This window comes from Oncorhynchus gorbuscha, linkage group LG14 (assembly GCF_021184085.1).
Source record: "Oncorhynchus gorbuscha isolate QuinsamMale2020 ecotype Even-year linkage group LG14, OgorEven_v1.0, whole genome shotgun sequence".
Classification (NCBI taxonomy): domain Eukaryota; kingdom Metazoa; phylum Chordata; class Actinopteri; order Salmoniformes; family Salmonidae; genus Oncorhynchus; species Oncorhynchus gorbuscha.
The window spans coordinates 22985096-22997505 of NC_060186.1; the positions used below are offsets into that span (position 1 = coordinate 22985096).

Below are 12410 nucleotides of genomic sequence, written 5' to 3' on the forward strand. Positions count from 1 at the left end.
GAAAGTAAAAGTGCAATATGTGCCATGTAAGAAAGCTAAGATTTAAGTTCCTTGCTCAGAACATGAGAACATATGAAAGCTGGTGGTCCCTTTCAATTGTCCCTTTTAACATGAGTCTTCAATATTCCCATTTAAGAAGTTTTAGGTTGTAGTTATTATAGGAATTATAGGACTATTTCTCTCTATACCATTTGTATTTCATTAACCTTTGACTATTGGATGTTCTTATAGGCACTTTAGTATTGCCATTGTAACAGTATAGCTTCCGTCCCTTTCCTCGCCCCTACCTGGACTCGAACCAGGAACACAACGACAACAGCCACCCTCGAAGCAGCATTACCCATCGCTCCACAAAAGCCGCGGGGAACAACCACTCCAAGTCTCAGAGCGAGTGACGTTTGAAACGCTATTAGTGCGCACCCCGCTAACTAGCCAGCCATTTCACATCGGTTACACCAGCCTAATCTCGGGAGATGATAGGCTTGAAGTCATAAACATCTGCTGGCAAACGCACGAAAGTGCTGTTTGAATGAATGCTTATGAGCCTGCTGCTGCCTACCATCGCTCAGTCAGACTGCTCTATCAAATCATAGACTTAGTTATAACATGATAACACACAGTCATTAATATGGCCGAATCTGGAAACTATCATCTTCGTAAACAAGACGTTTATTCTTTCAGTGAAATACGGAACCGGTCCGTATTTTATCTAATGGGTGGCATCCATAAGTCTAAATATTCCTGTTACATTGCACAACCTTCAATGTTATGTCATAATTACGTAAAATTCTGGCAAATTAGGCGGCCCAAACTGTTGCATATACACTGACTCTGCGTGCAATGAACGCAAGAGAAGTGACACAATTTCACCTGGTTAATATTGCTTGCCATCCTGGATTTCTTTTAGCTAAATATGCAGGTTTTAAAAATATATACTTCTGTGTATTGATTTTAAGAAAGGCATTAATGTTTAGGTACACATTGGAGCAACGATATGCACCCCATCGATTATATGCAACGCTAGACACGCTAGTAATATCATCAACCATGTGTAGTTAACTAGTGATTATGATTGATTGTTTTTTATAAGATAAGTTTAATGCTAGCTAGCAACTTACCTTGGCTTACTGCATTCGCGTAACAGGCAGGCTCCTCGTGGAGTGCAATGTAATCAGGTGGTTAGAGCGTTGGATTAGTTAACTGTAAGGTTGCAAGATTGAATCCCCCGAGCTGACAAGGTAAAGGTCTGTCGTTAACCCACCGTTCCTAGGCAGTCATTGAAAATAAGAATGTGCTCTTAACTGACTTGACTAGTTAAATAAAGATTAAATAAAGGTGTAAAACATTTTTAAAATCGGTGTCCAAAAATACGGATTTCCGATTGTTATGAAAACTTGAAATCGGTCCTAATTAATCAGCCACTCCGATTAATCGGTCGACCTCTAGTATATACAGTGTGTGCAAATGAGGTAAGATAAGGGAGGTAGGGCAATCAAGAGGCCATGGTGGTGAGGTAATTACGATATAGCAATTAAACACTGGAGTGATAGGTGTGCAGAAGATGAATGTGCAAGTAGAGATACTGGGGTGCAAAGGAGCATAAATAAATAAATACAGTATGGGGATGAGGTAGTTGGATGGGCTATTTACAGATGGGCTATGTACAGGTGCAGTGCTATGTGAGCTGCTCTGACAGCTGGTGCTTGATGTTAGTGAGGGAGATGTGAGTCTCCAGCTTCAGTGATTTTTGCATTTCGTTCCAGACATTGGCAGCAGAGAACTGGAAGGAAAGGCGGCCAAAGGAGGATTTGGCTTTGGGGGTGACCAGTGAAATATACCTGCTGGAGAGTGTGCTGTGGGTGGGTGCTGCTATGGTAACCAGTGAACTGAGATAAGGCGGGACTTGACCTAGCAAAGACTTATAGATGACCTGGAGCCAGTGGGTTTGGTGACTAATATGAAGCGAGGGCCAGCCAACGAGAGAGTACAGGTCGCAGTGTTGGGTAGTATAAGGGGCTATTTTGTAAATGACATCGCCAAAGTTTAGGATCGGTAGGATAGTCAGTTTTACGAGGGTATGTTTGGCAGCATGAGTGGGAGGATGCTTTGTTGCGAAATAGGAAGCCGATTCTAGATTTAATTTTGGATTGGAGATGTTTTATGTGAGTCTGGAAGGAGAATTTACAGTCTAACCAGACACCTAGGTATTTGTTGTTGTCCACATATTCTAAGTCAGAACCGTCCAGAGTAGTGACGCTGGACAGGTGCGGGCAGTGATCGGTTTGAGAGCATGCATTTAGTTTTTCTTGCATTTAAGAGCAGTTGGAGGCCACGGAAGGAGAGCTGTATGGCATTGAAGCTCGTCTGGATGTTAGTTAGCACAGTGTTCAAAGAAGGGTCAGAAGTATACAGAATGGTGTTGTCTGCGTAGAGGTGGATCAGAGAATTACCAGCAGCAAGAGTGACAACATTGATGTATACAGAGAAGAGAGTGTGCCCGAGAATTGAACCATGTGGTACCCCCATAGAGACTGCTACAAGCAATCCCTTGCTTGCAAGCTAGCCAACTTGTTGCGGCTAACACAGTCACGACCTCTGCAGCCAGAATAACAGCAAATTTAGCTGCATTTGTGTTTGTTTAAGCTGTTTTCTATTGACATTCATTTGGTTACTTCCATAACAATGAGGCGATGATGCCCAATTTTGTCTGGCAAAGTGCCTTCTCGTCAGGACACCACATTGCACATCAAACACTAGGCTAGAAGCTAGCTAAATAGTTTGTTGCTAGCAAACCTGGCGATATGACAGCCAAATAAAAAAACATTTCAGTTGCTGAAAACAGCTGGTCAAACTAGACATTTCATGTGGGTGTATTTGACAGCATAGCGCCACTTGCGTCATGAGATTCATGTTCATCACTCACCACGTTAGGTTATTTCCCCCCAAAATATTGCTGCAAAAACAAGTTTTTCTATGTTTGGACCTGCGTTTACAATGTATCCAGTTTCGGTTTGTGTGTGGTTTAGCTTTCTGTAACTTTGTAACCGGTGTGTTCTTCATATGTAGGTGTATATTGCGATGTTTGCCATTTCACTGCTTTTCTTCCATGATCTATAAAGTTTTTATGAATTCCCCCTTCATCTCCTTGCCATACTACAAAATTACAATAACATCCCCAATGTTATTGCAAGACACTTTTCTTTGTTCATTCTAATCTACACCTACTCACTTTCCTTTCCGTTGGTTGACAGTCCAAGAACTGGGTTAGTATGTCTCCTGAAGAATTTGCAAAATTCTATGAATATTTAATCTAGTTTCATGGAAAGGAAGCATAATTGTCTTGCGTTGTCCGATATAGAATTGAAGCATATTTTGTCTGTGTTGCCAGATATGTTGGGTACAATCTCGTCATGGCGCTACGGCATTAATTCTTCATCTTTTATTTCCTTCTTCTCCTTCTTTTTTTCCTTTTTCTTCTCCTTCTTCCTCTCCTCCTCTTATTTTGCCCAAGGGCTCGCACTCTGTGAATATGGAGGAGCTTACCTCTGGGTTACCTCTTGTTGTACTCTTGTAGACTAGTGCACTACATCTGCTTGTACTCTAGTACACTACTAGTACTCTACATCTGCTTGTACTCTAGTACACTACTAGTACTCTACATCTGCTTGTACTCTAGTACACTACTAGTGCACTACATCTGCTTGTACTCTAGTACACTACTAGTACTCTACATCTGCTTGTACTCTAGTACACTACTAGTACTCTACATCTGCTTGTACTCTAGTACACTACTAGTACTCTACATCTGCTTGTACTCTAGTACACTACTAGTACTCTACATCTGCTTGTACTCTAGTACACTACTAGTACTCTACATCTGCTTGTACTCTAGTACACTACTAGTACTCTACATCTGCTTGTACTCTAGTACACTACTAGTACTCTACATCTGCTTGTACTCTAGTACACTACTAGTACTCTACATCTGCTTGTACTCTAGTACACTACTAGTACTCTACATCTGCTTGTACTCTAGTACACTACTAGTACTCTACATCTGCTTGTACTCTAGTACAATACTCTCGTGTGGGAGACCAGATCTAGTAGCTAGCTTGTTGTTTCAGCCATCTTCCCTCCTCTGTCATGTTTACGGTCATCCCCAACATGTATTTTACTCATGGCGTGACAGTGAATAACCTCTCTTCCCCTCCTCTTTCCTCTTCTCTCCTCTTTTCTCCTCCTCCAGTGAACGGTTCTTTGTCAGACTGAATAAGAACGGAGTGCCCAAGTCGCCGGAGAAGACCGAGAGACAATGCACCCTCTTTGTGGTGAGCACTGAACTTCACTGTGTCTTCTATGCACTCTAGAAGGTTCTAGAAGTAGTAGAAGTATGGCACATGCCGCTTTGTCTGTTATTGTGTTGAGGATTCTACCATGACCCTTTGATTAAAAATGTATGTTTATTTTCTCTCTTCAGGATTTGGGGAGCAGCGATCTCAGGAAAGACGTCTACATTGTTGTTCACATAATGAGAATTGGTAAGATTCCAGTGCCCCCCCCCCCCCCCCCCACCCCCCTTAGTTAGTCACACACTACATTTATAGTGCATACATAAAAAATAAATGAACACAGCTCTAACACAGTAATAACATAGTATTATAGTATTGCAGTAATTATAGTATAGTGGTAACACTCTCTAATATAGTAACTACAGAGTGTTGATGTACAGACATTGACTGTGTTGTCGTTGTGTTGGTTGCAGGGCGGATGGGCGCTGGGGAGAAGAAGAACCTGTGTAGTATCCAGTACAGACGGCCCTTTGGCTGTGCTGTGGTCAGTATCGCAGACCTCCTCACGGCAGACTCTAAAGACGACCACCTGCTGAAGGTTTACGCGTGAGTCACCTTCCATCAAATCGAAAGTGCATTTTACACAGACGCCATTATTCACAATGAACTTCTGTACCCTCTGACAGACAATGAAATAATGATGGAGGCAATACTGGCTGAGCTAGTGCAAAATGCACAGAGTATGCAGATACCGTTGACCAGTTTACACACACACACACACACACACACACACACACACACACACACACACACACACACACACACACACACACACACACACACACACACACACACACACACACACACACACACACACACACACACACACACACACACACACACGCACACACGTACTATTAAAGCACTCTAGATGCATGCCGAGGGGATTGAAATAGCCATTATGGACACAGTAACGGTTTGACCTACATACAGTATTGGCTGAAATGGGGTGGACAATATGCCGATACTATTTAGCCCAGAGAACTGATCCTTCTCTACCCTTGCGTTTCACTGGATTTATATTAGAAAGTTCAAGAATGTTATTGGGCTAATCTTGTTGACCCAAATCATGCATGCTTGGCCTCTGTGTTCCAGATGTACCACGGAGAGCGAGTGGTATCAAATCCACGAGAACATCATCAGGAAGGTCAACTCCAGATACAACCTATCAGGTTCCAACACAGGTAAGGAACAACCTCCCTTTGTATTTCTCACCTCTAGCGAAAACATTATACCTCTACATTTCTGCAAACTGAAAATGCACGAGATGCGATGGATGGGAGTTTAACGGCAAGCCGATTAGCTCTCTGCTGTAGAGTTCCCCTGTAGCCGGGGCTTGTACCTCACTGCTCCGCGGGAACACTGCACAGCTCAATATGCATTGAACTGATATAAATAGCAGTCCCCTCCATGTGAAACTGACCGTCTGCAGCTCTCCCTAGCAACAGGTTGACGGATATGAGGAGAACGTTAGGTTTTGGCTGTGAGAGGAAATGGTCAATCGGATGGCAAGAAAGGCGATGAAGGAGCCTCTAACATATGTACGAGTCTTTTTCTCAAATAGGCCTAAATTATATTGTGTGTGTGTGTGTGTGTGTGTGTGTGTGTGTGTGTGTGTGTGTGTGTGTGTGTGTGTGTGTGTGTGTGTGTGTGTGTGTGTGTGTGTGTGTGTGTGTGTGTGTGTGTGTGTGTGTGTGTGTGTGTGTGTGTGTGTGTGTGTGTGTGTGTGTGCGTGCGTGCGTGCGTGCGTGCATGGGTACGTGCGTGTGCATCGACAACGGCTAAGTTCAATAGCTACCTTGCCCTATTCTTATATAGCATGTTTACAACCATAAGATCAGTAGCCAACTGGCCTGTATCCTCTCCACATAGAAACCACCGGGAAGGATTATAGGATTTGAATCGCCATAAACAGAGTTGATCGCAGAGACAGATCTGCAAGTCTGCTCTTATTTCTGCCTCAGCGCCTCCAAAGACCAGCGGTAATTGCGCGAGGTGCAGTCAAAACTCAGAGGAATTTGAATAATCTAGTAGTGGAGGGAGCAGCAGCAACACAGTAATTACCATGACTGACACAAAGTCCTTTAGCGTACTGCGCTATCCACGGCGAATTTACATGACATCTGCATCTGAGAGTTAATAACGACAGTTAGTCGACCAAGAGTCATCTGTTCTGACATTTTTTAAACGGGCATTTTTTCCAGATATAGACAACATGGTGTGTTTTATTCAAATCGACTATATGCATTGAGCTTGTCTGATGCTTTACGCAAAAAGTTTGATTAAATAATTAAGACGCACAAATGACTAGAGTGAATCTGGCGGCAAACGATTTGATTGTGCCGTGCCCTGCTCAGACGTGCTGCACTGTGTCTCTCTCTCTCTCTCCTCTGTTGCAGCGACCGCCACAGAACATCAACAGTGTGCATCTCGCTGTCCATGTTGCTGAAGCTGCACCATAACTTTTTGGTCAAAAATGGCTATGTTACCAAAATCCCTCATTTTGTTTAGGAAAAACATTCCCTTTTCCCTCAACGGCAGGGTAGCCTAGTGGTTAGAGCGTTGGACTAGTAACCGAAAGGTTGCAAGTTCGAATCCCCGAGCTGACAAGGTACAAATCAGTCGTTCTGCCCCTGAACAGGCAGTTAACCCACTGTTCCTAGGCCGTCATTGTAAATAAGAATTTGTTCTTAATTAACTAACTTGCCTAGTAAAATAAAGGTAAAATAAAAACTAAAAAACCCTTGCATTGACATGACACATATATGAATCGCAGGTCCAGACCTACAGCATATCATAACCAATCAATAAGTTGGTTATAACAAACTCTGAACACCGTGACACGTGACAGCAAAATGAATGCAGTGGACGTGACAAATAAACACGAAAACGAGGGCATGTTTTGGAATAAACGTGACTAGTTGTGGAAAATACTGTAGATAAAGAAGCTAAGGAACAAGTGCTGCGTGCGTAATGTGTGTGCCAAACTGCTGCTGTTAGATTACAATATATCTTTTTTGACCGTTTGGAACAATGTAAACAACACTAAATAAAGTATAAGTGTACCAGAGAGTCTGTTGTAATGTTTAAAATATATATATATATATATATATATATATATATATATGTAAAGCTTTTAGTACAGCAAAGGCTAAAACCTGTCGCATTTATTCGTCAATGCAATTTCTGAAATATAACACTTTGGCCTATTTATTGTTTTGCGCTAATTATTCAATGGTCGCTTTATTTTATTTTAGCTCTAAAATGCTTGATAGCATTTCAAATCATGAATGACTCGTATGCTGTGTGATGACATGAACGGATAAATGACTGGTTGATACAGGAGCCTGTATAACTATTGAAATCCAGACCTAAGTAAGTTACGGTATTAAGAGAATGCTCTCTTAGGTCGACAGCTCAATGGTGGTTGTACCCGGCTGCTGTGCTATGCCTACCAATGATAATGATATTCCTTAATATTATTAATGATGATCTTAGTATAGTAATAATAACAATACAAAGGAGATCAAGGAAAAAGGAGGGTTATTATAAATATAATCTTTCGAACAATTTGGAACCGTGTTAACAACACTAAGTAAATGATAGAAAATACCAGAGAGTCTGTTCTAATGAATGAATGTGTGAAGCCTTTTATAGCAAAAAATTAAAAACAGATGGATTTGTGAAATTGTTTACTCGACAGGTGGTTGCGCTGGGCTTGGTGCTCACGGAATCACTAGACTATGAATCAAACAGGCAACAGGCAACAGTATATGTCTTATTTCTGTAGATGTGTATGTATGATTTATAAAGCCAGGCACATCTTAAGTTAGGCTAATGATTACAGTCCTAATTAAGTTGGGGTTTACTCTATCCTCACTTCTCTAACTCCTCTGCTGCCTCCTCCACATTGTTCTCAACACCAATATTCTGGTTAACTGTACTATTATGCACATAGCAACATGGTCTATTGAAATGTGCCAATTCATCAGCGCTCTGATGTGTTTCAGAACCCCGGACAGCGACCACTACCCAACGTGGGAAAAAGCACCCTTACTGACATGTCTATTTGTGTTGCACCATTGTTCCTACATGTTAATACCATATAGGATTTCAGTACCATGTCTTAGACTGACGGACTGTGTCATCCAAACGGCCTCCACAAACGATTAGTCCACTCGCAGGCGCCAATCAGACAGGTGTCTTGTGCACCATGATATTTTGCTACTGCTCGACTAAAGAAATTTGGTCTACCAACAGCCTATCCACCAAACAATCGACCAGTCGACTAATTGGGGTCAGCCCTAATAGCTAGCAATCACAATATCCAGCCCGGCGCCAGCTAAAATCCCAGATGAAAGATTGGCTTTGAAATAAATGAAGATGTCATTTGCTCAGTTCAATTGATAAGCCAGAAATGTGAATAAATTCCCAGACAAAATTGAACGGGGGATTGACGCTAAGTAAGATAACATTATCCTCACAGAGATAAACTTTCATCAACCATTTTACTGCACTCTCTCTGACTCAATGGAGTTGAATGGATAACTTCTATAAGATGAGTTGCATATTGTAGTAGTATGGAGTAGCCTGCTATGTTGCTGTTTATCAGATAAGACATGCATATTAGATGTTAACTAAAAGGATGCTTTTAAGATAAGTGTCGCTTTTTCAAGAGGTTGCCGAAGAGTTTAGGAGGTTTAGAACTTGAGGGTATTTGTGGCAGTTTCCATGCAGGATGATATGGTCCAATAACACTTCAGTGTTCTGCTCTGCTGAATATAGAAGAAGTGGTAACCAGGCAGTTGGTCGTGGTGTATATAGCAGCTTATGAAACTGTATGCTTCAATACATCACCAAAGGGGAAGGGAAAAGGGGATACCTCGTCCGTTGCACAACTGAATGCATTCAACCGAAATGTGCCTTCCGCATTTAACCCCCCTGAATCAGAGGTGCAGGGGGATGGGCTGCCTTAATCATCGTCCACGTTATGGACGACCCAGGGGAACAGTTGTTGTTGTTGCGGGCCGCAGATTTCCCCGTCTTGCCGGCTCGGGATTCGACCCAGCAACCTTTTGGTTACTGGCCCAACGCTCTTAACTGCTTAGGCTACCTGCCGCCCCCACCTCACATGCTGTTTCTGCACTGAGTGCTGCTCTTTCCATGACACAGACTGTCCAGGCCAATCCAGGTGAAAGTGTTCAATACCTTTTTATTTGTGGGGTGCCATTGTTACAGCGATGAAACAGAAAGCGTATGCATTGGATCGGGGTAGTAGCTTTTTCTTATATGGACAGAATAACAATGACCCAACCACCAACACACATGTTCAAAAGAGACGAGGTCAAATTATGAAAAAGTAGCCTAAGCCGTATTATTAGCGCCGAGTGGCCTGGATAAATAGTGAAACTCAGCACAAAAGCAACGACGGCATTATAATGAGTATAGGTGTAGATATGGCAGCGGTGGAAAATGGTCTGTTATTGTCAGCTCGTGTTTGTGTGCATCTTCACGCAGCGGCTTTCGTTGGATTTAATCTAGCTGTTATTCCTCGTCCGAACAGTTGACACCAATGTTTTTGGGGGAAACTTTCAAACTTGCTTGTAGTCTCCGGTTTTCTCTTCCTTGTGTCAATAACTCGATATTAGGAAGGTGTTCTTAATGTTTTGCAAACTCAGTGGATACTGTTCGTTTACTTCATCTGCCCCACAGCTACATCTCTGTTAAATTGAATGAGAGAGTTTGAGCTACAAACATGGGACCTTTGGTCTTTTCAAGGTTGACCTGATGTTGAAGCCACCTGCTAGGTGTGGTGATCAGGGTCAGCGTGTTCCATACACTGCTCGTCTGTGCAGATACGTACCACACCACACCATTCAACACGCTGACCCTTCCCACCTCTGTAGTGGAATTATATTCAATTGCACATGATTTCTGACTCTGGCCTGTTAATAAGTTGTTTATCGGATACCTTCCAGATTGTATCATCGATCACACGGAGCGTTGGATCAGGCTTCCCGTTTCTGTTTCACAGCCGCTGAAAAATGAATCTGAATGATGAATGCAATATGGATTGATACAGTAGTTGATGATGAATAATGTCAAACCAGTTCGCTTCATTGGGGAGAGCGGGCACATTCATTAATTATGACTCTGCATAAAACTTTGACATAATTACAGTGCATATGAAGTAGTTCCATGTAAATCCGGCGTCTGAAAATATTTTCTAGTAACAGCATGCTGTGCATAAAAGAAGATTAGGCATTCCGAAGAGGTAGAAATGTTGACTTCTACAGAACACACGCCATTTACATTTCACTTGGATTTTTTCCCCACTCTAATTCTGTGTACTTAAAGCCATCCACCATTCGTGCTGTACAGTGTGTATCCGCTTCATTTCAATATCACCTCCAGCCCCTTACACGTCCTGCTGTGCTGCAGCAGGCTACTATACCACCGCACTATAAGACAATCAGTTGAGCCACTCGGCCTTGCAGCCTGGTGACTCCGCTCATCTTCTCTCTCTCGCTGCGCTTAGAGATCATTGATGCAGGAGACGGTGGAATACCTTGCATAATTAAAGGCCTTAAATTCATTGGTCTGGTTGTCAGGGGAACAATTAAAATGGAGCGGTGGTGTGCAGTGCTGTGCTGTGCTGCGCAGCGGGGCTTGCTGTGTAAAAGCGTCCAACTACTAACCAAAACCAGCCATGGACCTGACTCTCAGCCAGAGAGATTTTAGCTAGCTGCTTGCCAATTAACAAGGGAGAGACACATTTTAAAAAATATGCTAAAATCTGGAGCAGAGGAATGTGGGAAATGTATATTGGTTTGAATAATCATGGAGTGCGAGGGAGAGAGAATATGGAGAGAGAGAATAAGCAGGAATAGAGAGGGGGAGAGGTACGGAGTCAGCAAAAGTGACAGAACAATGCTCCACAGGACAGGAACAACACAAGGCCGTGAAGTTGATGAAAAGCCAGTGAGGAGGGGAGAGTTTGTCAAAGCGATGACAGGCAAGCTGGCAGCACTGAGTACTCTGTGTGTTACTGTATAGAATGGAAATGAAGCAGGGGTTGCCTAATTGTGGCCCTGGAGTGGCTGTGAGGCTGTGCTGTGCCATTAGGCTTCATCCACATGAAAAGGAGGGCAATGCCCCAAGCAATGTGGAACCACCCCCCACCCCCTCAAACCTAATGGGTGTCTCTTTTGTTACTGATCAAGCCTGAACTGTGCCATGTAAAACCATAACGTTACTGTGGAAGGATTTCAGTGTTGTTACAAGGCCGCTGTCTCTTTTTTCCTGTGGTTTGAGCTGTGACAGACGAGTCTGTTTGAGGAGTGTGTGTGCGTGCGTCTGTGTGTGTGTGGATGTTGTAGTTTGGGGGAATGAAACCCTTGCCATCTTGGGCCACACAGTACTGTAGATTCTTATTTTAGCAGTCCGGACAAATATGTCACCGTTTCTAATTTCGAGAACATAGTGATCTGAAACCCAGAATGACAGGATCGATGGCCTGGTTGACCAAAAGCCTCTTTCACTTCCCTGAAAACCGGAGCAATATCTAGCATGGCGTCAAGGAGATATGGAACGTTATGAACATGAAAAATACTGAAAATAGATGCAGGGGATTTATTCCAGGGCCACAGTCTGACATTTTCAATTATTTACATGCCATCCAATATATTAGATGCAGACGACAGCAATGCTTTCTCTTGTCATTTCTTCTTAAAGCATACCGTAGTCTGACTCACGGTGCGTGTGCGTGCGCACGTGAATCATATCTTACTAACATGTCAAGTTTTCAAGACTCCTAACTTTAATTCTAAACATTTTTGCGTGGGCTTCTTCTGTTCCCAGGCCTGGCTGTATCTCTCCAGTTGCTGCACGGGGACATTGAACAGCTGAGGAGAGAGTACATGGTGTTGTTCACCAGAGGAGTGTCCATCACCAAGAAACTGGGCTTCTCTGACATCATCATGCCAGGTACGAAACCGCCCACGTAGCCAGCCTCTTCTTTGGTCAAAACAGAACCACGTCTGTACTCCACTGGTTTTGCAG

At 42.9% G+C, this 12410-nt stretch overlaps 1 protein-coding gene across 3 annotated transcripts in view; it reads left to right on the top strand.

Annotated features, from left to right (window-relative positions):
* Positions 1-12410, top strand: part of LOC123994653 (dedicator of cytokinesis protein 4-like) — a 162604-nt gene that overhangs the window by 72692 nt on the left and 77502 nt on the right. For all 3 annotated transcript variants that reach the window (XM_046297507.1, XM_046297509.1, XM_046297508.1), the window contains exons 9-13: positions 4247-4328; positions 4478-4538; positions 4763-4895; positions 5445-5533; positions 12210-12335. In XM_046297507.1, coding sequence (XP_046153463.1) covers positions 4247-4328; positions 4478-4538; positions 4763-4895; positions 5445-5533; positions 12210-12335 — 491 coding nt within the window. The remainder of the gene's footprint in view (positions 1-4246; positions 4329-4477; positions 4539-4762; positions 4896-5444; positions 5534-12209; positions 12336-12410) is intronic.